Raw genomic sequence first — 27108 nt, forward strand, 5'->3', positions numbered from 1 at the left:
GAGACAATTATCTAAAAAGTATTTACTTGAAATGTCCTGGTAACATTAAAAAAAATTCTCAAAGAGTATTAAAGAAATATAGCATATTTAAGCATTAGATGTTCATTATCATATAAGTAGATATCCTAATTTATTTTTCTCTTTTTGATGCTATTGCATAAGGGATAGATAATGGTAAAATGTTTAAAAGCTTGATTATGGTGGCATTATGTAACAGTCACTTTTCAACACAGTTATAGTGTTTCAGTTTGCAAATTTTACATACTAAAAAAAAAAATCAGTCTAGCAAGCTGCAAACTTTTAAAGACTTTAAATCTGCCAAATTATAGCCACTTATTTTTGCCTGACATATTTTCAGCTTAGACCCACATAGGGGCTGCCAAACTTGTTTCTTTTCATTACCTGTTCTATGTCTGGCTCGAAGTTTAGATTTTAGAAAATGGAAAAAAGCTGTTTGTGAAATCACAAGGCTCTTGAGCTCTTAGTTTCCTCTTAGTATCAACGTTTATTTATTTAGGTTTGGGCTGGGTTTCAAAAGATTGAAATTGGAAACAGAGAAGGTGACTCTGAATACCATTTATCTGTATGTAAGCGAACATTCAATGTACATTTAATTTAAAAAATTGCTGTTTCCTACAAGAGGGAGATATTTTTCACATTGTTAAAACATTTTTAGAGGTCACTAGGTGGTCATGTCACCAGCAGGGAGTTTTTGTTTGGCAGGCTGCATTAGCAGTTAGTAACAAATGCCTCCCATGATTCTGTGTTCAAAAGGAGTTGCTTTGCAAGTAACAAATACTTACAACCTGAGAACTGAAGTATAAAAAGTAGTGACAGGGGAAAATGTTTGGAAATGTAAAACAGCATTTTTAGTGGCCAAATTGGAGTGTTTAGGGAGTTGAAGATTACATATCTACTTTATACTTGAGCTTGGAGTTTACAGAAGCAGTAATATTTTCACTACTGCAGTTGTGAGTCTCATCATTTCTAGTTAGTACAGGACTGTAAATTTGCAGCTAACAGAAGTCCTTGGTTTGGGATGTAATTAACTTTTTTCAATATAATTGTCATTGGATCCTTCATACTTCTTTTAATTTTTGTTTCCTGATGTGGTATTTGCATATTTTATGAATGCCTATAAATATTCTGACTTAATTTTCCACAGATTTTAAATGTTTTAAAAAGTAAGAAGGAATAAAACTGAATAACACCAAATGTGTACAAAAAGTTTGGCCAAATCTACACTGTAAGAGAACAGAAGCCATGTTTGAGAGGTTTTTTGTCATCTCGTAACACGTTGTCTTCGTTGATTGAGATATGGTGTGTAAACATTTGCTAGTGACAGTATAATGGAAATATTAGTATTTGGAAAGTAAAAGTACTGTGAGTTGGACTGAAAAGATCAGTTTGTTGTATATGTAATAAAATTCATTTATAAGCAGATGTTGTTAGTAGTTGGAACAGTGATTTCTTTCTTCCTTTAACCACAGAGTTCACTTTTTCCTGATGAATGTAATACAGAAATTCTGGTTATTCCAGTGTATAATTTAGGCCCATATCATCCCACCATGCAAAAGAAAATGGGGAAGGGCTCTAGAAGAAGATAATGCCCATGGTGATGCTAATCTGAAGCAACTGCTTGACTTTCTTTCTTTGGAGTGCATTGATTCACACCTCAACCCTGACCCTGACACCTATCCTGTTCCATTGCCAAAATCTCCACAATCCCTAGCTTTATGCAGTCAGATGCCCTTGATAGGATGGCTGCATTTTTCATTTAAACTGACCATGTCCAGAGCGAGGCTGCCTTTGTAGGAGAGTGTCTGTTGGACACATAGCCGGCCCAGTTGTGTTTCATATGAGGTATACTTTCTATGGAGAGTCTGCAAGGGATGGACAAAGCTAGAACCAGGATGAATTGGACACATGAGGTCTTTTCCTTTGTCATCTCAAAATATTTGTTTTCTTAAAAGAAAGCTTTGTGCTTCTCAAAGGGAGCCTCTTGTTGATGGACGGTGCTGAAAGTATGAGAACCAAGAATACCTCTGAACTAGGGCAGGATGAGATCTGTGTGTGATCCCATCAACTCACCTTTATACTTGACTTCCACAGGAAGGAAACTCTAGAATATAAGATAGAAGAGAGCTGCTGTGCCCTCTGATCCTGTGACCTTGTAAAAACCAGGCCTCCAGTCTGGATGAGCTGAAGAATAATGTGCGCCAGCTGTGCAGTCTAGATGTAGCATTGGGAACCAAAAGTCTTTGACAAAAAAAGGCGCTTGGAAAGGCACATTAGTCCAATTAATACCACATGGTGACCTTATGAGGACTAGAGTCCTTGGGGTCCCTTTTCGGAATTAGACCTGGACCAAATCTAGCAGCTGGATCTTGTTTACACTAGAGGGTTGCTGTGGTTTAGTTAGCTATACTATTGCTTCTCTGTATTGAATAGGAAAAGACCAGGCCTGGAATTCTCAATATCTCTATTTTATTATACTCAAAAGACACATTCTGATAATTTTTCTGGGGATTCCTGGCAGGAGCAATATGAAACTTAATCTTTACCTCAAGCTCTGCTGTACTAGATTAGCTCATGTATTACTATTGTTAGGGCTAGAGAAGATACAGAAGAGTGTAATCTCAAGTCTATGGGCCAGTGGTATATCAAGCAAGGAGCAAAGGACTTCTGTTTCTCATGTGTGAGTGTTACCTGGTTGCTCTAAAGCCTGCCAGCAAGCTTTCTTATTTCCTGTACTATTACGGGCATTCTGCTCAATCAGATGTTGACCTTCTCTGACTCCGGAGAGGTATAGTTGTGTTTATCTTCGTTATTGTGGGCTATAATCATGCAATACCTGGAAGCTGTGACTTTGTGCTGGGTAATGGCACAGTCTTTGACTAATAAGATTTACTTAAAATATTTTCTTGAGTAGGGTTTCCTAAAAGTGATCTTAGATGATTGGAATAAGCAACATTTACCCAGTCCAAAAGTTCCATGGCCCTTTTTAAGGTTCGCACCATTTTAGTTTTTGTGCAAAAGGGATCTGTGGGATATTTTGAATGTTTTTCAAAAACTTCATTTTTCTTTAATCATTAGGCTAAAGAAGTTACAGCTTTTTGAGAACATGTAGGCTCATATTTTCACATGTACTGTATGTTAAAATATGTTTTCACGTGTATTTGTATGTTAAAAACAGAGTTTGAGTAGAAGATAAGTAAAAATTGATCTGTGAGGTGGTAAATGTTGGTAAATGCTATTTGTTCTTTTGGTAGCTAACATACATCTGCTTCTCTCCTCTCCTGTAGCAGCTGAGGTTTCACTGCTGGAATAAATTATTTTAAGGTGATTAGCGTTAGATCCATCTTTAGAAAATGAAGGCCACAGCTTTTTAACTCGAAAATTTTATCAACATCTTTAACAAATCACCAGTGAGGTGCAGTAGTCATTGTCAGTAATCATTTCTCTGCTGACTTGGAAAAAGTCATAGCTGCTGAGACTCTATTCTGTTACGTGAAAAACTAAGGCCTTTCTCAACAATACAAACATATGCTTGGGTCCTTTGAGGAATTTAAGCTGTTTCCTGAAAGGAGGTGGGGGCACAGCTGGGGTTCTATCCATCTCTCGACTTGGAGAATTGGTCATTTTTAGGTACAGCGTTCAACTTTGGGAACTGTTTTCAGCTGGTATTGATGGTGCTCTGATTCATTCGACTGTACTATGACTACCTGATGTTTAGTTACCAGAAAAATGACATAAACCTAATGATGAGGCATTGCATAGAATAAACTGTACAGATAAACTCTGCCAGGTAGGTTTTAGGTTTGTCCATCAATTGTCTGTGTATCAGCTGGCTGGAGCTGGAGATGCTGGGGTGCATGGGGCAGAGGTTTCATGCTAGCCAGCTTCCTGGCTTAGTGACAATGCTGGCACAACTGCAGGATGCAGAAGAGCTGTTGGTGCTGAGGTGAAGTGGAAGTGGCAGTAGTACTTGCTAAGAAAGAAGGCAGGTGGCAGCAGCCCAAGGTTGTGAATGGGAAGAATGTCAAGGTGGATCACTGAATGGGACGTTACTCCTTAAGAGATTGTCAGCGGCAAAATGGTTGGCAACTAGTGACGTAGATTATGTTCGGATGGAAAGACTTCAAAAATTACTATTCATTCAGCATTCCAGGTCCAACAAAGTTCACTGGCTAACAGCATAGGATTTGATTATAACCAGTAAAAGTTATTCCACCTGTTGAAAAAACGGAGGCAATATCTATTAGCTGTTTCTCCTTTTATTATAATGTGCATGTGTCTTATATATACTGTATTGATTGCAGAGTAGAACAAATAATTTTCTCTCTTATATGAAAGGCTGAGACAGTGACTTCTTAGAAAACATAAAAAATTATTTATTTTGGAGGTATTGTCAACATATGTGAAATTATGTTCCCATACACTACACTGGTTTACTTTTCACTTAGGTAGACAGCACTGATATGTTAAGTTCCTTGTTCTTCAGCTCTCTTGCTTCAAGCTAGTCTGCTTGCTGTAAATGTGAACTGAATATGTCAGCCTTTATAAACATCATATGCACTCCGTTCCTCCCAAACAATTGTAGCTGTTAGTAATTGTTCATTACAAAGTAACTTCCACTAATGTTCAGAAGCATGGAAGTAATTTGGGGAGAAATATACTTTGTTCTTTTGTACTTAAATAATGTGACTCTCTGCCTTAAGGATAAGCTTAAGTCAATCTTTACTATGGAATCATGAGCAGTATTCACATAGTATAGTTTTAAAATGAGCAGAACAGCCAAACCAATTATGTCTTTGCCATGTTTTTAATACTTGAATGTAGTTTTTCATGTTTTAAATATTGTATTTATTAGATTCTCACATAGTGTTTCCTACTTTCAAAAATACATCAGTTCTTTATTAACCAAAGCATTGGTTTCTATTGTTAAAACAAAGGTTTTTGTAATGAATACAATATTAGCCTATATATCTTTCTCTTTTTTGCAAGAATTAAGGTAGACATAGATAAACTTTCCTAGCACCTGATACTGACCTGAATTTTTGATTTTGTTTAGTCTTCTATTCCAGAAAGGATAACGTTGCATTCTCTCTTTCAGCATCTTTTTGGCAAGTTTGTGCATTATTTTCTTATTTGGGGAAATATTGTTCTAGCCAGCTAACATGGTTCTTGTATGCGTTAAAATAATTTCTGGAATACTGCAAATCTTTGTTGTATTTTGAGAGTGTGCATTTTCTTTGTCTTGGATAGTGCGTTCAACAGCACAGCTACCTGCAGAGTTGAGTTGTACTAATTTACTAGTTCCCTTTCTGCAACAGGAAAAGAATCCTATACCTACTTTTGTATCTAGACTTGGATTTGGTTAGTTCTGACTTCTTTGAGCTGCTGAGGTGCTATTATTTCCTACACCTGTACAGAACCTCTGCTCATTGCAGAAAATAACAGCTGTCATTTTATTCCTCATCGCAATGGCACTTCTATTAGCATTCCTCCTTCTAGTGGCAGCTCATCTTAAAATGGATCGTGTTATTTGTATGAGTCAGAAGGCCACCCGGATAGCAATTTAAGAGAGCATTTTCCATAGCAACTACTTCTTAGGCTCTTTCTGTCACGATTCTTTCCAGATGTGCTGTTGATTCAGGTAATGTTTAAAATCCTGCTTAGAAACATCTTATTTTTCTGTTGTCTTGGACTCTAGAGCTCATCCAAGGTTATATAAGTGTACAATTTTGTACATAGTTTAAAAAAAATAATCAAATCAACCATGGATATGCAGAGGCCTCAGAAAATGTCCTCTATTTGATTCTAAGCAAACTTTTTTTGTTTGAATTGGCTGGTTATTATTTTTCCAAAAACATTATTGATTTTTTTTATACTTACAGTCTGTGCCTTAGGTTTTGGAAGCAATTTATAGTTTTTAATTGTACCATAGCCACTGTAGATATTTAACAATCTTTATTAATTTAAATGTTCTTGCAAACATAACCTCTTGTAGGACTGTCCCTGGGGAAACCTGATTGTATGAATTTACTATCTGAACTGTCTGAGTGCTTTCCAGTTTTCAGTGTTGAAACCTGCATTGCTTTTGTTTTTGTGTTTTGGGTTTTTTTTAACTCAAGTTTAAATTTGGTGGGATAAAGTTTGTCATCACTGTTGAATGTCAGATTTGGAAAAGCAGATTAAAAGTATAAATGGTTTGCATTCTACACGATGCTTTTATGCTGTGCTTTTATTTTTCCACTGTAACATTCTTTTAAACTATCAAATTTATTCCTGTATTAAAATTCAAGTGTAGTATAATATCTTCAGATCCTCCTTGCCAAAAAGTGTTATCCGTCCTGATCTAAGCATCAGGGTTTCCAATAATAATCCCTTTTGATTTTGATTCTTTCAGTCCCTTCTGCTTGTGTTTCTTTAATTGAATAATTTATCCTCTTTTGTGGCTCTTCTAATGTCTAGTACAGGTTTAAGTAGCTTGGCTGCCAAATAGTAAGCCTTCTGTAGTTTTTGTTGACTTCTTAAAGAGTTCTTAAATTTTAGTAAGACTATAAACATCACTTTATCCAGTGTTCTGCAATAGATCTGTATATTTTTCTAAGATACAGCCATCAAAAGTTTGCAAAATAACATCTAGATAGCATTTTGAAGTTGTATTTTTGAAAGTATTTTGATTTTTTTATTAATTGATGGCTTTTCGGGTTACTTCTCTATGTTTTCGAAAGACCTACCTTAAAAATAGACTATGCACACTGTGCTCAATATATTTTGTTTCTAACAGAAAAGTCATTTGTATCCTCCCAATTAACAAAATGCTGTGAGGAGGGGAACTCTCAGGCCTTGCAAATCTTGCAGATACAATGAGATGGGAGGGAAACATTGCTAATTCCTGTAGTTTTCCATAAGATAAAAGTAGAAAGCGGAGAAAAATGCTGCATTCTTCATTAGGAAGAAAAGATTTGAAAATATATACAAGACCACTGTACGCAGTCCTGTTACTCTACTGTCACTTTGAAGATTACAGCAGTGCATTCATTGCCAACATATATGTGTCTTACTGATGAATAAACTCAGCTGTGTGCCATCTGGATGAATCTCAGATCCTATGGTTGATGGAGACATGACTGAATGACTACACACATGTCTAAAAGTCTAATGTCCTGTGACAGGGCCACAGCTTGGTCATAGTTTTGACGTGGATCTATTTTTTTTTTTGCCCCTAAGCATTCCTCAGAGATGTCTGAAAGACTAGAAATGTCTCATCAGAAATTAAAAGATCTCTATATAACTCCGCCCCTGCAGACAGGCCCCTTTTTCCAGCTAACTCAGTGACTTTTGAATGGCAGCAAACTCTCTCCAGTTCCCACTGGTTCCTCAGAAGTACTGCCTGTCCCCTGCCACCCCTGCTTGTAATCTGGGTGTCTGTGCAAGCTGCTGGCCCCCCGCTCCCTGCTGTGACATCTTTCTGTGTCCCACCTTGCAGGCTTGGTAGCTTCTTCAGAAAAGGTCTTAATATCTTCTTTCCCCAAAAAGATTCACCTCAGTCAGTTATTTTTAACATATACTTGAGAATACTCAACTGGAACAGATACCTTGACATACACCTAGCTGCTATTTACAGAAGGGAGTGATCTAACTATGGAAAGAGCTAATAGTTAAAACGTTGACAAGGAAGGAGAAGCCGTTTGGCTTACCTACCCAACTAATATTAAGTGCCATATAGTTTTTATTTCTAGTTCACTGATATTAAAATTTAAAAAGTATCATCAAACAACTTTCAGTAATTAATGTAGTCCTATGGATTAAGTAACTTTATTATCAATTTTTGCAGTAAAATTTGAACTAACTCGATCTTAGCTCAAAAGCAGACTCCTTCTTTGCCCTTAGTAGAAGTGCTTCAGTTTTAGAAGTTTTCCTGAAGGCTGTCAGAAATATTATTCAAATCAATAGAGAACTTCATTTTTTAGTCCTGTTAGTCTAGTATGATATGTAAAAAGCTAATTGCTCATCAAGACTAAACATGCTGCAATTTGTTGTGGAACCATCTTAAAATATCCAACTACTGTACTATACCCTCTCTCGGATACAGTTCAGTGATATACCTTATGCCTCTTTCATCTGCTTTGAGAAAGTCAGTATGAACTGTCTTCACTATGAGTCAATGTGTATTATCTTAGAGCTCTAAGGATGTACATATGCCTTTTTTTAAAATGCTTCCTTAGTCTGAAACAAATTTTGAAACAGTTAACCCACCAAAGAAGATCAATGAGCAAACTTCTTTATGCAAAGTTGAATCATATGATGGTCTTCATGCTCCTGGCAATGCTTGTGAATAGCTCCATTAGAAGGGAAGTCATATAATTAAACAACATCATGTGGTATCCTATCTCTTTCATTCCCAATCTTTTAAGATACTAATTAGAGAAATATTTGTGTGCTGTTGTCTAATTCCCTCTCTCCTTCCGTATAAAATATCTTATGCCTGCTCTAGGCTTTCATTGTCTTTACTGATACTTTTCTATTTTATAGTTATTATTTTCATATGCTGTATTTTGGGCAAGCAATATTTTATTAAAAATTAAGGTGTTTTTTTCACTGAGAAAAATGATGGAGGCAGGGTTTGAATAAATGTTCTCTGACAAAATGCCTTTAGACACTTAGGTCTTTAGACATCCCACACTGAAAGGAATGGTGGCCTGTTAGTTTTAGAATAAATATCTTAATTATCTTCTTTACTCAGGTACTTAACTACTTTTTTTTTTTTAACGTTAACGCCAATAATTAGTGGTGTTAGTGGTTGGTTTTCTGTGGCTTGATCATAAATACATATCCACTGGTTCCCCGTATAATGAAATCCTCAGAAATTATATGTCTGGAGCAGTATGTTTAAGTTTATTCTGTACCTAGCAATACCCTATCAACTAGGCAAATTTAACAAAAAAATTGTAGTTTTAGAAAATAAAAAATGTTAAGTTGTAATAATTTGTAGAATTTCCTGTATCTATCAACTTAAGCTATGTAACAGTTTTAACGCTTACTCATAGTGTAGCAATAAGTAATGGATGTCGCATGTTAATAGTGGTAGTGATGATTCTGACTTCACAAATCTAAATTAGAACAATTAAAATATTAAAACTGTCAGCCTATTTGGGTGTGTGTGCGCGCACAAAATTCTAAGGAGTTTCTTAGTTTAAGGCTAACACACAGAATTGTACTCTAACATATATTTGTGGCTAGTGGAAATCATATGACACTGGTTTACCTAATCTCTGTCTGACACCCTATTTAGTAAGTGAGCATTTAAACTATGCCCTCAGATCAGTCATGAAATATGAATTATGCACTACCGAGAGAGTGCATTTTGTTAATCGTACATATTCAGGCAATTTTCTTTCTTGAAATTGCCTTCTAATATACTGTTAAACTCAAGGCATAAATTCTAATACATATTCATATTGATTTCTAGTTTTTTCGAAATGGACCTAATTATTATCTCTGTGATATACTTTAAAGTTCAATATGATCTACATTGGATTTTATGAGTTTCGTTGCATATGTTATTCAAAGGGCAACTGCTTATAACTTTATGGAAATTAGAGGGAGGGCCTTAAGTTACTTCTTTCAAAATCAGACCAATCTTTTTCTTAAATTTCCAATGGAAAGGAAGGAAATAGATTTTGGTATCTTTTTATTTGTGTTATCTGTTTGCCAAAAGGATAGTTTTGTTGATCAGGATTTATTAACAGTTGAAAGAAAGCCCCATACATTCTTTAGCATAACCATCTACTTTGTAACAAATGGCCATTTGGAATATCTTGTCAATTCAAACTTAAGAACAGAATACAATTTTAAAAAGTTTATGTCTTTTTAATATTTGCTTCTGCATCTCAGTTTTATCTGTCTTTGACTCAAAAATTTTGAATTCTCTGCAAATTAATTAAAACAATAGTAACTCAATAGTAACTTCTTTCCAAGCTTAAACATTTATTTGGCAGTTCAAAAACATTACCAAGAACTATATTCTAGAGATCAAACCATTCATCCTGCAAAGTACTTTTATCTTTGTCTTCCATAAACACAAAAAGCAGTGCTGAAGGATGAGGAGGCTGACAATGACAGATTACCTATAGTTTTGTTTTCCTGTTTAACTTAGGTGGACCCTGTGCACTGTTATGTTCTGCTGTAACACAATCCCATGCGTTCAGATGCCATTGTTCTTGTTCTCAGTAGTCCCCATTTCTCCATCGCGTTGTGGTATGGCATAGAACAGGCAGAGGTATTTTAACCAAGTGTTGGTTGCATTCCTATGGAGAATCATACAAAGCTCAATGAACAATAGGAGTCAATTCTAGTGAAAAGCTGCAAAACCCAGAAATAATTGTCATCTAACTTCTTCAGCTGTGCTTTCCAGCACCGTGAATTCTTTTTTTTCCTCTGCATTTCTCTCACAGTCTGAAGCTGGGTATATCTACTCATGTGTGAGCAATGCTGCCCATTTGAATGAAATGATAATGCAGTGGTTATTGAAGCATGATCTATGAAACTATGATGTAATTGCTTTCACAGATGAATATGTCTTTTCTGCGGGGGTCTGGTTTACTTATCTGTCATTTCTGAAACATAAATCATCAAGACATCAGAAGTGCAGTGTTATAGGGCTTGAAAAAGTTCAGAGAATTCAAAGGACAGTTGAGTGTCTACTTCTTGAAAATTAGCCCCAAAAGATGGGCATGAACTTCCTTCTTCACCTTTTAAAATTTCTCTCTGAACTTGTACCTTCATACTGGATGATTTTTGTTTGCTTAACAAAAGACCTATCTGCCCATTCCCAATTGCTCTTAAGGAGGAAAAGAAAAGGAATAATTTAAAATTGCCAATCTGAAGACAATACAGTTACTGTTACAGGGGGATGAAAGGAGAGGTGTGGTTATGGGAATAATGAAACATAGGGAAGAAGCACTGAACTGTGGCTCTGGGGAGGTAAACTGGAGGAAAAGGATAAATGGATAAGAAAGCTGCTTTTTCAAGAAACTCTTCCCTGATTATTGAGAATCAGGTCCTCTCTTTCTTCTTTCCATTTACTCTGAAATTTCAGATTAGGGACAGCTGCTTCCTCCTATTTCTCCTGGATGGTTAGACTCGATCTTGAAGGTCTTTTCCAACCTAAATGATTCTATGATTCTATGATTCTAGCCTAATGAAAATATACATATAATACAGGTGTAATATAGAGACTGTTGCCTGTCTCTCACAGTGTAAGCTTTGATATCTCCTGATCATACCTGCTTCCAGCAGAAGGCTTGATCAGATGGTAAATTCAAGATTTGATACTCAGATAATATGAGGAAAAGCCCTTGATGTGTTGGATTGGTGGACTGGGGTGTGTAAGAACAGGGCCCTCCGTCTTTCTGTCCCATAGTTAATGGAGCAGTCCTCTCTGCTTCTTGGTGTTGTTTGGGCTGCGGAGCGTCAGTAGTTCTCTGTGCTTGCCGTAAGGGCACCAGGCCAACCTGAAGTGCTATTTCATGCTGGTTTTTCTGCTGAAAGTATTTCAAAAGGGATTGTTCTTTGAAAACAGTGCAAAACAATTGTTCATTTAAAAGAAATAAGCTATAAATATGCTTTTGTAAAGCATATTTAGTCATGTAATTGGAGGGAAATTTTCTGTCAGCCTCAGACATAGAATTTTAGGATAATTGGCTAAAATCAATAGTGACTGAATTTACATGTCTGTGTCACGCACCTAGCTTACAACTCTGTTGTTGAATATACAGATTTTAAATTTCATGCTTGTGATCAGTATGTCTTGTTTTTAACAAAAAAGCTTTAAAATACCGATAATATTCTGAAGTTTATTTTCTAAGATGCATGCACATCCATAATGGATTAACAGCATGTTTTAACAAACCATTTATTTGCTTTAGGAGTGACAGAGAGAAGCTGTTTCAAACAGGATCTCTCATCACCGTCTATCTCTAGTCACCTCCTACTGAACTTAAGGTTGAATACTGGGGGTCATGAGGGAAAGAAAACAATAATTAAAGGGACAAAGTTGATTGAGCTGTTTTTTTTCTCCTTCAGTACGATTAACATATAAGAAGCTGGCTGAGTACTTTACTGTATGTCATTAGTTCAAACGTTTCTGACTTGATTTAACTTCAATGGTGACTTTTTAAGTTGCATTTCTGTATTTTGTGGAGAGCGGCTAAAGTAGTAAAGGCAGTAAAAGTTCTTGTTAGAAGATCTTGTTTCTATAAATCTTAATCTTGGAATTCTGTTAGATTACAATTGGACTGTTTCTAAGAACTCACCCCACCTCCCCAAAAGTTGTCATGAGTTCTTTTATTAAAGCTCAGAAAATTATTCTTAGACTAACAGTGGTGGGGAGTAAAGCAGGAGTGTTTACAGAGTTCACTTCTAAATTGACTGTGATAAGTGGCAATGCAATGTATTATGATTAGAGGTTTCTGGGAGACTCTTTAAGAAGGTTAACTGCAAGGCAGCTCTCAAAAGAAAGCATTTATCTTAGTGGTCATCCTTCAGTGTTTTATACTACTGAGATTTTTTTGTGGGTGGTTAGAACCATTTTTTGTGTTTTATTAGCTGTATCTTGAATACCTCCTACAAGCTGAATGACAGTTTAGGGTTATTAAATCTGTTCTTAGTACGTTTTTTTATCCATAGTTAATCTTGACTAAATATATGATAGTGAAAAACCCTTTTTTCTCAGTTGCTGCCCATATTTGTTAAAGAAATTATTCCATTTGACATTTGTTTAGGCTGCAGTTTGATAAAATACTGTATACAATATACTTTTTCAGTTTGGCATTCAACAGAGTCTTTCATGGATTTATTTCTTCTTGCATTATCTTATCTTCCCTTCTAGTATGCTAAGGCTTCCTTTTCATATTAAGTATTTTTTTCACTCCATGACAGACACTTTCACAAATGCATACTCTATGTCTGTATTGCTAGAGATCTGTAAGATTGTGGTTTTCAGGTGTTAGGTAACATTTATAGTTGAGTTGCTTTGGTATCATCTGCTTTCTCTAATCCTATCTATGGTATATTTCTTTAATGCAAATTGTTCTTTAAGATTACTTCCAGAGACTTTACTAAAAGATTTATATGATTTTATACTTTTTGTTTGTCTAAAAGCCATGTCTGTTATCAGATTAATAGTTGATAGGTCCCCCAAGGAAAGGCATCTCCGTATTTCACTATCACTGAGCAATGGTCTATGCAGTATGAAGTCATTCTCATCTGTAATTGCTGTCATGGAAATTTTCACAGAAAATTGTATTGTTCTTTCTTACTATAGATGTAGAAACTTAAATGTAAAAGGTCTTTTCTTCCAGTCATAGGAAGGCTAGCAAGCTATGATGGAAGCAGATAAAGCATGACATTAACTCCAAGGACTACTGTCTTAAATGAGACAGAGTAAATCAGCTTTAAAACATGGAATCATTGAATAATTGGGTTGCTGGTCAGGTCATGTCTTGGGGCAAGATCAACTATACCCAGGTCATTTCTAGCAGACATTTGCCTAAACTGTTCAAAAAGACTTCCACTGGCAGTGGCCGTCTTTCCCCAGCAATTCTTCCAGTACTCAATTGCTATTCATACTTACCTGCCATTAGCATTAGACCTTGGCTAGATATTCGGAGGAAAAAACTGCAACTTTTTCTCCCGCAATTCACGCACATTACTACTTGTTTTGTGTGCCATGGATATGGAAAAAAATGTTCTATTTCAATGTGACATAGCGTTTTATGTTTTCACTATCATGTTGCCGCTCATAGACTATTTATTGTAGTTTTTTCCAATGTTTTCTCGTCAGTCATTTCTCTGACTGCTTTTGTTGCTCTCCCCTGAACAGTCTCCACATTTTTCATGGAGACTCATATCCAGACTGGATTCAGTATTTCAGCGAAGATCTTCCTGAAGTCACGCAGATAAAAAGAATCACTTCTGTCTTGCAATCTATTTCTGTTTATACTTCACAGTATAATGTTGGCCTTATTCACAACAGATCTTTAATATGGAGTTCTTCCTGAGTTTTCTAAACAGCTTCTTTGGTTTGTCAAGGCGTTTTTATTCCTGTTTTCATGGCACTTAAAGATCCTCCCAGTCTCAAGTCTCACTGAAATGTAATAAATAGATTTTCTGGTCCATCATCCATGTAGTTAATGAAAACATTAAATAGAGTGGAATCCTGAATAGTTTTGGGTGCAATACCACTTGCGTAAATAAATTAATTCCTGGCCATTAGAAAGGGATGGTTCCTTTCATCTTTTCTTTTGTATTTTAGTATGAAGTGACATTAAATATACTGAGATATTTGTGCAAGTTTGTTGGTACTTCTCACTGGAATCATTAGTATCTTAAATCCTGAGCTTGCAGCTGCAAGTGTGCCCATAAAGAGACTGTTACGTTCACTGTCTTTGTATTAAGGAGACTAGCTTGAGGTAATAGGTTGCTGTGGAGTAGAATGCAGTCAGGCTTTGCTGGGGAGGAGAAGTTTCATTTAATGAGTTTTGCTTTTCCAGGGAAAAGTTCTCCCTCTCTTCCTTGTAATGAACAACCATATTATAGTGGAGGATATATAGATTGGGAATCCTAGGAATTACTTTGTGTATGTCAAAGCAAAATGTACAGAATAATTACCAATACAGAGCAAAAGCTGTTAAATTTAACATGTATTTTATTAATCTGAGAGTTTACCTAATTTTACCACATACAGTTAGAGTGATTTTTCTTGGTGTTAAAAGTACTACCCTGTTATTTGTGTAACAGATTAGTTTGCCAAAAAAGAGAGGAAAAACTACTAAAAGCAAAAAGGATTACTCTTTATAAATATTACTGTTAAAGAATGTCATTTAATTCAGTGCTCTAATAAATTATTTTAAAATGTCTTTTATTACCATCATTTATTAAACAATAAGGAGACATTTTGGCTGCAAATAGTGATAACATCTCTATAGAACTGTGTTTGGATAGTTATTTTTTTCCTGACACAGTAGATAATTAGGAATTATAAATTACGCTTACACTCTTAAGCATGTTAGCTGGAGAGTATATCAGACTGTATGTTGTTCTTGGTGCCAGTTCAGGTCTTGATTTTCAAAAATTCTTGCACAGAAATGCATGATGAGTTTCAGTTTCTAGCAGCAAAGCGGAAGTGTATTACTCACCTGAGAGATTTAGACAGACCTTGTCACCTGTTTACATTCTTGAATGAAGTTTACTTCATGTTTGTAAGAGAGAGAGTAATTTTTGTCAGCTGTTTTGCTGGCATCTTAGCCTTGTTCCTAGTGGTGAGATAACCTCACTTCAAATGTTTCCTGCAAAAATGGTGATAGTAATTTTTTAGCAGGGTGACTGCATAGCTAAAATAAATTGCTCCTGTTCATCAGATTTCGTTCCTCCATAGGAGACTTGAAGTATGTTGACAGGGTTGCACAGCAACTTTCACAGATGTGGGTAGACTAGTGTGTGATAAGTAATAAAAGAGATATGATAATGTAGAGCTACAGGCTGCTTCATAAATGCTTGGCTCTCTTCATTTACAATGCCTCACCAGCACGGTGAGGTATTTTTCAACCTCTATCTCCCAGGGACTTAGTGGAGGAACTGTAACTCTAGTAGTATGCTAGGCCATGCAGAAGTAAAGGAGGCCGCTTTGGTTTTTTTTGGATGCCATGTCAAAATCTGCATCTTTATTTTGTGCTCTCTAAAATAATAATAAAAAATGTTAGGTCTCTCTGTCTTCCCTCTGTATCGAAGTAGTTAATTAATAAGGATGTAAGCAACCAACATGTATCATTTGGTAGAATATACAGTCCTGCTCTGCCAAACTCTTGTTAACCCGGGTGCCTGGTTAAAAGCCACTGGATTATATATTTGAGGTTATTACTGTTCAGATTATCCATGATAATAGACACAGATAATACGCCGACATACTCCAGGAGTATGTCTGTGCAGACAGGTGCAGACAGATGCAAGCTTGCTCTGCCCACACTCTGAGCAGACTGTGAGCCAGTTCCTGTCTGGAAACCATCAGCGTGTTGGTGGCACTACGCCCAAGCTGAAACACCTTGTCTCTTAGATACATGAGACTTTACAGCTTCTCAACTGAAGCTGACTCACATTCGGGCAGCCTTAAGAGTACTGGCAGTGTGAATTTGCGTTCAGCTGTCTGCCTATGTAGACGTATTATTCCGCATTACTGTGGAAGGAGTTCAGTAGAAATCCCCATCCTTGTATTCTTGTGCAGTGGTCTCTCAACATTCGTAGGTTTAAGGCCTTGCAACTCCACTTACATTTACTATGAAGATAAGAATTAAAAAATACGTTCACAAAAATTTGGGCGGGGCAATACAAATTTGTGTATGTGCTGTGGGTTTGATGCAAATCTTAGAGCATCTCAGTGGAGCACTTATGGAGTCATACGACAGCACCTATTTCACATGGCTATGAACCACTATTTCCTGGAAGTGTTTGGTATGAATCATTATTTCCTGGAATTAACTGTTTGGTTACTTATTTTCCCAAGATAGCACAAGTGCTGTACTGAATGGAATTGTCCCGTGAGCCACAAGACAATCGAGAAAAAAGATTTTGTTAGCTTTCCCTTGCAAAAACATTCTCATAACTTCTGGTTGGCTTTCATAATCCCTCAACACCACCAGCTGAGAAAAAGCATGCTAGGGTCTGCAGAACCTTCTGGTTTGGGGGTTGCAGAATCCAGAGTGCAGATTTTTTCAAAGCATGTTGACTGGCTCTCCTCTCCCGTGGAAGGTTTTACCTCATCTGCCACTTTAAAGTGGGGCTAGAGAGTGTTGCACAGTTGAACAGTTATGACCACAAGAATGTGTGATCTTTTTGGCTGGCAATACAAAAAAGATGGATGCGAGCGAATCCCATTATCAGATGTTGAAATGATACCAAATAATTCAGTAGTTCTGACTCTTCTTCCTCACTAGCCAGGTTTGTGTTTTCACTGCCAATTCTGAGGCAGTGAAATAATCTAAATTTTGGAGGAGAAGTAAAATTTCAGTATAGCTTCATGTAGTTTTCAAGTCAATTTAAAACCTTTTTTCTGTTTGTTGCTTTTTACAGCTATAATATGTGTTACACATAATGAAATAACATTATATATCATTAGAAACCTCATAGATGACAAGTATTTACCATGAAATTTGCTATTAGATGAGCAGACATTGTATTGGGTCTGGCTGGGATGGAGGTAATTTACGTAACTTAAAAATTAATCTAAATATATTTACAAACCTTGGAATTTCTGAGATGTAGATTTCTTTACCTGTTTTCATTCTGAGTGTGTTGGGTTTGTGATGGTTATGTCAATCTTTATCTTCACATATTAAATAAGTATATCTTTAGACTGATAATTATGATATAAATAGATCTATATTTTGCTGTTTACCAGAGGCACCTACTTTACAGCAACGATCGCCATGAATTAAAGGTTAGGATTTAATCCCACTGGTGTTAATTGCAGAGAGGGCAAATCTTTGTCCTATGTATCCTGAAAACCAGAGGAACATTGCGAAACCTTTTTATTAATAATGTTCAAAACAGCAACAAAGTTGTTGCTTGATGCAAGTTAGAAATTGGAAAATGTTCCATGATGCAAACCACTGGAACATTGCCAAAACTTCTGACTAACCTTACTTTGTAATTTTAATACAGTCTGCTATCAGATAACTGTAGAGGGACTAACCTAATCTTATTTAATTTAGAAGAAGAGTATTTTATGTAATAACGCAATATGCTGTTTCTTGGCTTTAAAGCCACAGACTACCTGTTGCTGACACTTTCTGTCAGAAAGCTTATGTTATCACCCCTGGAAAAAAAGCCCATCATCTAGGGTTAGGACATATTTCTAAAACAGAAGAGTATAGACTTGTATGTAAAAGCTACTGTGGAGAAAAAGCTGAAATTGTGTTACATTTTGATTTCTGTTTGAGCCAGATGCTCAGAAGAGGTCATATTTAGATTTTATAGGGTGCATAAATTCTCTGCTTTCTGCAAGGTGAGAGGAATTGTTGAACACAGTAGCAAATCAGCTCTCTTCTATTTCAGTGCATTAAAAATTTAAGATTTTAATGAAAATGTTATGGAATTGATATTGTATTGAGCACATAACATGAAAACACTGGCAGTCTTTTGCAAATTACTATGCAGCAAGTTTTATGCATTATTATGAGGTTTATAGAAAACAATATACCTATATCACATTTCAAATTAGCATTATGGATCTGTGACCCTCTGATATTTTTTTTAAAGTACCTGTTCTTTAAAATAATTAATAGCTTTCATTTAAATTAAGACTGTTGGAGACTTATGGCATCCTCTTTTAAACATCATTTAACTGTGATTAAAATGAAGAAGACAGAATAATAAATGAGATTATTTAAGTGTATGAATAAAATGCAACTGTTTATCTAAAATTGATCCATGTCTTATAACTTTGAGAGTAAAATAAATGGGTTGTTTTTCTTTGACTCCATCAGAAATATTGTCCTATAAATATTTACATTAATGCATTAGGAACTTTGAAATAAAAGTGAAATAGCTTTCTTGACATTTTTTGCTGGCAAGCAAAGGACTATGAGAATTCCAAACTCCTAGCTCACCTTGACTGTATGAAGTTCATGAGCCGTATTCTTACATTTATTAGTAGTTGGAGCCTAAGGTTAATTTACGACTCATTTATCCATGTTTATTTTTTAATGATTGATCTTATATAGTTCTGGAAAAAGGCATAGGCCATAACATATTCTGTTCTAAAAGCTATTAAGTATTATATGCTTTTTCTTGGCTGATAAGTCATAGTCTGTCATTGAATGCATTGCAGAAGATTAATATATTTCTTTTGTTTAGGAAAATAAGGGACAGATTATGGCCTTGCCAACGTGAGCATTTTAGAGTATAAGAAATAATAAGATACTGCAAGATCTGTGCTTCCAACTGCATGTTGTAAAAATTACCTTTGTCATATGTCCTCACAAACTATTTACGATGTGCCCCTGCTAGCTTCTATGTAATTCTATATGTTTCTGAGTGCTGTAAGGTTCTGTTTGCTCATGGAGATTGAGGGGTCAGCATTCCAGAGGAAAAGATTCTTTGTGAACAATTAGATCAAGGAGCCTCTGTTCTAAATGTTATATTTTACTTCTAGAATTACAGTTTTGTGGTGACACAATGAATAATAACAAATTCATAGGAAAACGTTTAAGTAAATGTGAGGAAGATGTCCAGAGATTTCTGTACTGAGGTCTCTAGGGTACCAAATTAACAGGATAATATAAAAATATGTTTTATCTGTATCACTTTGCTTTTTATTATTCAGTCTGTTTGATTTGAATAATTCACAACAGATTTATGTAAGATATTCCAGAATTTGGGAAAGTGAATTTAAAAAAATAAATACCAAAGATTTTTAAAAGCAAGAGATTTCACAGAAATATTGTTAGCTATCATATTGTAGTAAAATAGACTGAGATAAATGTTTTATGGGATAGTTAAATAATGAAAAATCTATAAAGAGAACTTTTTTTGGCTAATCAGTTTATTTCATGATTTGATTAGACTTGACAATGTTTGCTATTTAAAGAGTGTTCAGAAGGTAGTTGATTGTTCTCCTAGTGGTTAAAAGAAACATCTCATGTAGTATGATGTAGTAGTATATGTTCTGTTTTAATGATAATAGAACAATTTTTATTTTATTTTATCAGACAGGAAGCTTTGCTTGCTGCAATTAGTGAAAAAGATGCAAACATTGCCTTGCTTGAACTGTCTGCTTCAAAGAAAAAGAAGACTCAAGAGGAAGTAATGGCTCTTAAACGAGAGAAGGACAGATTAGTACATCAGTTAAAACAGCAGGTGGGGAGACATTCATTTTCATACTTTCAGGGCAACAGAAAATTGGCATTATTTTCATTTGTGCTATTTTATTCTAACCTCATATTGAAAGTCTTCAAGCCAGGTCTGACATGTGACAGTAGTTATGAAAGGTAGGACGTGTTCAATGTAAGTGTTTATTGCTTCTCTATGGTTGTTAAATATTTAGCTGCACATTTGCTTGGCTCATACTATATGCAGCCAATACACTTTCTGTTTTCCCTCCTCATATTGCTTCCAACCTTCTTCATTATATGAGACAGAGAAGAGCAGATGCTCTTTGCCATAAAGCAAGATCTATCCATTCTGTTAACTCTAACCTTCTTCTGTTCAGTTAGTTGCTCATCTGTTGTAAAATAATTTTGTTTTCAGAAGGTTTCGGGCTTTCTGAAAGGTTACCTGGAAATCATGATTATCCTTAAAATAAATTCTCTAGTGACTGAAAATCACCCTGTCTTCAACACTGTAAGTCATTCGAGGTTTTAATAAAAGTGTAGTTATGAACTGTAGAAATAGATTTTATCACAAGCGAATTTAATTTATGTTCTGCTTTATTAATGAGGAAAATAACCATACTAGACACAGTACACATGTACCAGACACAGCACATATGTCTCTTTTCTGTCTAATTAAAATGTTTAAAGCTCTGCATACTGTGCAGTGGCTACTCCCCCTGATTTTTCAAAGGTAATAGTGATATCCAGAAGAGGTACTGTAGGCAAGAGGACAAAGGATGTTCAGATAGCCTAGGTAGTAAAGACCTGTGCTGTGTGTCCTGTATGTTGTTAAACACCTTTCCTCCTTCAGAATAGGTGAAAAAGATGATAAAGACATTTTCAGACCATGTCTGAAGGCGTTGTATCTAATGTTTTCCTTTGTGTGACATTAGTGAATTCTGTGACTGTTGCTTGAGGTGAATACCATTGGCAAAATCATCCTGGTCTCCTTAGCCTGTCAAAGTAATCACTCTGCTGTCAGGCAGCGTGCCCCTTTACAAATGCGCATCCCATGTTAATAATGTTTAGGACATACTGCATAGTCAGTGTTATGATTCATTATTCTGAATCACGCATTACATACTGTAGAACTCCATGCACTCAATAACAGAAAATTAAGGAAAACCCTTGCTGCTATGCTAAATTCCCAGTAGCTCTGACCTCATGTATCTAATCATTATAGCTTTTTCCCACAGGTCTATAAAAATAGGAAACAGCCCCTGAGCATGAACTTACCATCCACTCATGATCCTGACTTCATTACAGACATTCCAGCCAAGTACCTGTGTTCCAGCCATGATGCATTCACGTCTCAGGTCAGTCAGCTGGCCAGGAGACATCCAAATTTTATATGTTAGATAGGCAGACATGCTTTATGCTTTTTATTACTTCATCCCACTGTGCTACATCAGAGCAGATGATGTTATGTTCCAAATAATTTTAAGGATTTTTTTGTTTGTTTTCTTTGAAAAAGAGAAGGCAGTTATTTTCTCTTTTGGATATCTTCTTTTTTCACCTTTATCTTTCTTTGCTGAAGAGTGATTGAATACATCACTTTGCCATGTTCCATGATACATGTCACGGATATTTTTAAAATGTTCATCAGAGACTTGGGCAAACTGCGTGGTTTTGGTTGTTTTTGTTTTTGTTTGGTTTTGTACCTTTAAGCTGTTGCTGAAAATTGTTCAAAACATTCATAACTTTCTTCAGACAGAGTGAAGGAACAGCAGAAGAGGATTGCTAGAGAGGCATTGTTTTGGATAACTTCAATTAGAATTGTAACCAAATACTTCAAATACCTCCATTATTTATAGTGATAAAGATCTTCAGTAAAGCTATTTAACTAGATTAAATTGATGCCAAAATAATCTCCCTGTTATCTCAGACACCACAAAAAAAAGAGACACCAGGAACAGGAATGTGGTTTAACTAGGTCACCACTTTATTACACTTAAGAATTATCTGATAATAGAGGTTGTAGAGATCATTCATACTTCTTTAATCCCTTTGGGGAGAACCACTGTCAGCCCCCAAAGCTTTCACATGTGCACCCAACACAAAGGCTTGTTAGTGCTTCCTTGCTGTGACTGCGCTGGGCCCGAGGGGGAAGTGACTGATTCCACACAGTGTGATATATCCACTCTGTTCCTCAGTTTCTTTGAGAGATGCTGTCTCCCAGTCTATTTCTGATTCACTAGAACTTCAGTGAATGATCAGCTGCAGCATCAAATTTTTTCTTATGGCCTTATTTGTCCCATCCCCCATTTCCACAGCTGTTATACTGCTGAAAGAAAGAAGAAAAATAAAGCCCAACTTCTCCAGCCTAATGTGATCATGAAAGGAGAGACATTTTTAAATATTAGAAGATGACTCACTGGATAATGCTAAACATTAGGCCCCCAAGTCCACTCCTGTTCTGTATTATAGAGGAATTTTTGCTCTGACAGGCAAAATAACATGGTGAGCAGTGATAAAAATCTATATTCCCTTCATGTATATCCACAATAGCAAATGGATTTTTGATGCATCTACCTACTCAATCAAGCAGGAAGCCTTCTGCTCATGGCTACAAGAGGCTGAGAACTTATCAAGGCAGCAGGGCAAAGGATGAGAAAAGCAGACCTTTCATGTTGCTCATCACAAAGGTTCTCTGCCTTTCAGTTAGCTATGGAAAGCTAGGCGGCATATGAAGCACTGTGGCTGAAAATCTTATTAGCAGAGCATCAGTAAGAGTAGGCTTTCCCTGTTCCACAAAGAGGCATCAGCTGGTAAGAGTAAATGTGTTGCAAACTCCTCCTTTCTGCTTCAGCATCTGCAGTTCAGACATTTATTCTCATATATTTATATCCTAGAGGAAGTCCCGTTCTTGATTTGCACCTCCTGAGCATAAAATATCTGATATATCTGTTCTGTGTTGCTAGAAAATTGCTACTATTACAGGTGCATCAATTTTAGGAGATTTCTTCATTAAATGTAAAACTATTTTCTACTGTGTTTCCAAAGACAGTTGTTTTACCCCACTTATTTTTTCTGTCTTCCTTTTACGATTCCTGTGCCACTTCTGATGTTCTCCAAATTTTGCTGAGAAGTGTTCTCTTCAGAACCAGACTTTCATTTCACCATTGTGTTAGACCTGCAAAACAGAAGGGCAGTTGTTGCAGTGTAAAGTAGCAGTTAATATGGATTATGTCTTAAATCATGTAGCCAAGCTATTGGGAAATCATTTGTAATTATTTTAGAGTGGTAACTGGAGCTAGAAATCTGCTTGAACATAATTTCACCTTGCCTGGAAATCTACATGCACTGTTGTAGATGTCAGCAATGCTCATATAGAAACAACATCCTACAGTTTCTTTAGATAATCTTGTTATATTTTCCTCATTATACTGCAGACTTCATGTGGTGATGCTGTAATTGAGCTTCTAATTGCATCTGCTCTCCTTATGTCCTCCATGTCTCCCAAGAACATCTTGTTTTTCAAAGACTTGTCATTTTAGTAAAGAAGCAATAATTTGAAATTAGCCTTCAGTGAGGATGAATTTTACTATTTGAAATAGAAAATATTATTTCAATCAAGTTTTATTTTGTGATCTTTATAGACAGGTGAATGACTTTGGCCTAAATAAGCTGTTGTGAAACTTCAACCCTTGTGCTGCGTCATCATATATCTACAGTTTAGTTTGCTTTTTGCTTTTGTTTGCAGTTTGGGGAGTTTCTCTCTCAGAAACTCTCTGAGTCTCTGTTTCTGCTGCTGTCTCTTTCAGTGGCATCCTAGACTTTGTCATGTAGTTGATAAACTCCAATTTCATATTTCTAGCAATTTCAAATCATGCTGTACTATGGATCATTGCAATGGATAATACTTTAAAAAGCACAATGTTATACTCCAAGCCTAGGATGCTGGTTTGCTATTGCTGTTGAAGTGATGGCTTCAGTGTCCAAGGTAGATCACCATAGCTTGGAAAGTCCTCTGCTGATATGAAAAAGTAAGTACGACGGCTTTTTTTGAGAAACCTACAAAGGCTGTTTCTTGAGAGAGAGAGAGGAGTGGTATGTATGTGAACTCATCAGAATCCAAGATTTCTGATTGTATACATGAAATGCCTAGGAATATCCTCTTTGAGGCGTAAGAAGGGAAGTCACTGTCTTTGGAAAATCCTGTTGATGAAAGTAAAGTTCCTAGTGTCAGAATTTTTTTTTCATACAAAAAATATGAATACTCCTCCTTAACGTTTCCATGTGCAGGAGAGAGCCAGCTAGTGCTCTTTCGCCTAACTCTGATGAGGCCAGTGAGGGTCGCAGTTTAAGGGAAGGGGTTGTGGAGTTTTAATGGATATACTTCATAACATTTATAGGTGCTCACCTAGTTGGAATCAAAATGTTTGCAAATTCATCTACTGCTACTCAGAATGCTGTACAAGAGCAGTGGTGGCTGCCGCCATGTGAGGCCATCATAGGCATCAAAAGCCTGCTTCATATTTAAAAAGGTAGGGCACAGTATGTAGTAGATGTCTTAAAGGTTCAGGAGGTCAATTCTATTAAACTCAGTGGAGTAACCCAAAGTATTGAGGTTACTCATAGAATTTTATTGTTATTGGATTAAGGCCAGAAAAACAGATTCTATCGCTGTGCTGTAATGTATCGCAGACTTGCACTGAGATTGAATTGCCTAAATGCAAATGTAGCTGCTTTCACCACAGACTTACACTGTGAAAAACTTCTCTAATCACTCTGGTAGACTTCTGAAGCATCCTGGTGTATTTTTCAACTGGAAGCTTCTTGGCTTTCCAAAAGCTTCCTTAGGGTTGCTTCAGAAGAATGTTAATATTGTGCCACAGGCAATGAGCATGAAAAATTCCATGAGAGGAAGAAAAGTACCAAGAGCTTTTCAATATCTAGGAGTAACAGGCTATTGTCTGAATAGGCACTATTCTGGCAAAGATAAAACAAATACAATGGACTGCCTGCTTAGTCATGAATATTCATCTTAGTGTATCCATGTCATAAACCTGATGCTATTTTATATCTTTTATTTTTTAATATGGTTTGTCTTACAACAGTGAAGTCAGTTAAAACTCAGTTTGGACACAAAGTATCTACTTAGCAAATGCATGCCCCACCCCATCCAACTCAAAAAGACCTCTGCGTCCTTTTCTTTTTAATTGATCAATTATTTTTATAGTCATAAAGTATCAATGTTTTCCACATTGACAAATGTACTGATTTCCATTGCTCAACAGTGCCTGCAGACTGACGAAGGACATCCCAACAGTAATCTGAACTAAAATAGAATTAAACCAGAAATAGGATGTGTTTAAAAAAGTCTCAATTGCAAATTTCAGGGTTTTTTTTCTCTTTCTAAGTACTTCATGACTTAAATAATGCTCCTAGCACCAAATATGCATTTGAATGCCTTTCTCCAATTTTTCTATTCTAATTTTTCTGGCCTTTGGGAATGTCAAACAGATTGTAAACTACCAAGGCATTGATTTTGAAGTAATTTGTCACAATTCTTCACAATGAAAAAGAAGCATCTTAAAGAAATGAAATATATTGCCTTTGTAAGGGAATGAGAACATATGTGATTTATTTTAAATATGAAGCTACAGATGTACATATATTAAAGACAAAAATATTATTTATGTGAATGAGTTGAGCAGTCTTTTTATGGATTGTGACACTGTGAGTTTAAGTAAAACTGTTATTTCTAAGCTGGAAGAAAAGCATTCGTTTTATCTCATGTGCTGGCTTACATTTACAGTTTTTTTCACATTATATTTTGATAACCTAGGAAAATTATTTGTATCACAACGTATCCAAATGTAAAGTTAGTTGTAATAATACTGACCTCTATGTTGCAAACACCTTCCCATAAGAAATGAGTGTATTGTAATGATTTAAATACAATTTAGCAGCTGCAATCTCTCAGTTAAATATTTATTGTTTAGTTGTTTAAATAAATGGGAAGCATAGTAATGCACTCCCAGCAAAACAGAATCACTGTAATTGTTTTGATTCATACACCAAATGCTGTATTTTGAGAGGCATAGAACTTTGTAGTAGGCTTAAAAAACCTTTCAGAAATACAGTATTAGACAAAATCACCACAAGGGCTTGGCTGAGTGATTATGTAATATTTATAATCACCCTGGCCAAGATTCCTTTTGAGAATTCTGAGACAGCTATTTTTAGAGAAATTTGCACAGTGATGCAATCCTTCATGAAATAATTAGCTTAAAGTCCATTTTTAGAAGATCTCAAGAGATTTTGGTAAGAGCAGAAGACACTGCTATGTTACTGATTCATTCTGAACTTGGATACTGCAAGAAAATTTCCCAGTTGCCTCTTTTCACTTTGGGGATATAGAGCCAAAAATGTAAGTGGAGTTGGCCAAATTGCAAGGTCTTCTAACTCCTTGAGAGCATTTTATTTTTCTTCTCAAAACATGAAATTAGAAACCTTTCCAGTGTTTTCAAGACTGCAGGTGTACAGAATACTCTGGCCAGAGGCAAAGCTGGTGTTTGGCAGTCTTCTCTAGTCTATTAGTTTGCTACTCTATATTTCATCACATGAACATATTGCTAATGAAACAAAAAGGGTGAGAAACAATCAAGGCATTTTAAAAATCCGTGTAACCACAGTTTCTCAGCAAATTAACCACTAGCAATATTTTCTCATGCATGCAATACACAGAAGTATTTCTTGCTAATTAACATCCAAGTATTTCAAAGAAATCTTTCAGCAGCAAAGGAGTAAAATGGAATTGAAGGCAGTGTTTAGCTTTACATACACTGTTCTAGTTAAGTACATCAGAAATAGTGCTAATGTGATGTTATGGTGCTGATATCAAGCACTCAAGAATAACAAAATACCCCAAGTTATATTTTTTCCTGTTAGATTAATTCAGCTGTATTGCATTGTGTATTTTATGATATTGAAAGTGTTTATATTACTGTATAAGAAAAATAATAGAAGTTGTGATTGTGATTATTCTGGCAGCCCAAAGCATTCTTCTGCAACACTGTGCATTAATTAATTGCATTTGAGCCCTCTAATGTTTAACAAGTGTGGGAACAAAAAAGTCTTGCAATGCTTTCTTATGGTGTCTGTAGACCTTATCATCTGTAGACCTTGTGATCAGTAGCACTGTCCTGGTATTGTGTTGGTTCCT

The 27108-nt window shown here is 35.8% G+C and overlaps 1 protein-coding gene across 1 annotated transcript in view; it reads left to right on the forward strand.

Moving 5' to 3' along the window:
- Window positions 1-27108, forward strand: part of ERC2 (ELKS/RAB6-interacting/CAST family member 2) — a 393279-nt gene that overhangs the window by 355506 nt on the left and 10665 nt on the right. Inside the window, exon 16 of the mRNA XM_010573681.1 lies at window positions 19776-19923. Within this exon, the coding sequence (XP_010571983.1) occupies window positions 19776-19923 (148 nt within the window). The remainder of the gene's footprint in view (window positions 1-19775; window positions 19924-27108) is intronic.

This window comes from Haliaeetus leucocephalus, unplaced genomic scaffold (genome assembly GCF_000737465.1).
Source record: "Haliaeetus leucocephalus isolate CR32 unplaced genomic scaffold, Haliaeetus_leucocephalus-4.0 Scaffold2, whole genome shotgun sequence".
NCBI classification, from domain to species: Eukaryota; Metazoa; Chordata; class Aves; order Accipitriformes; family Accipitridae; genus Haliaeetus; species Haliaeetus leucocephalus.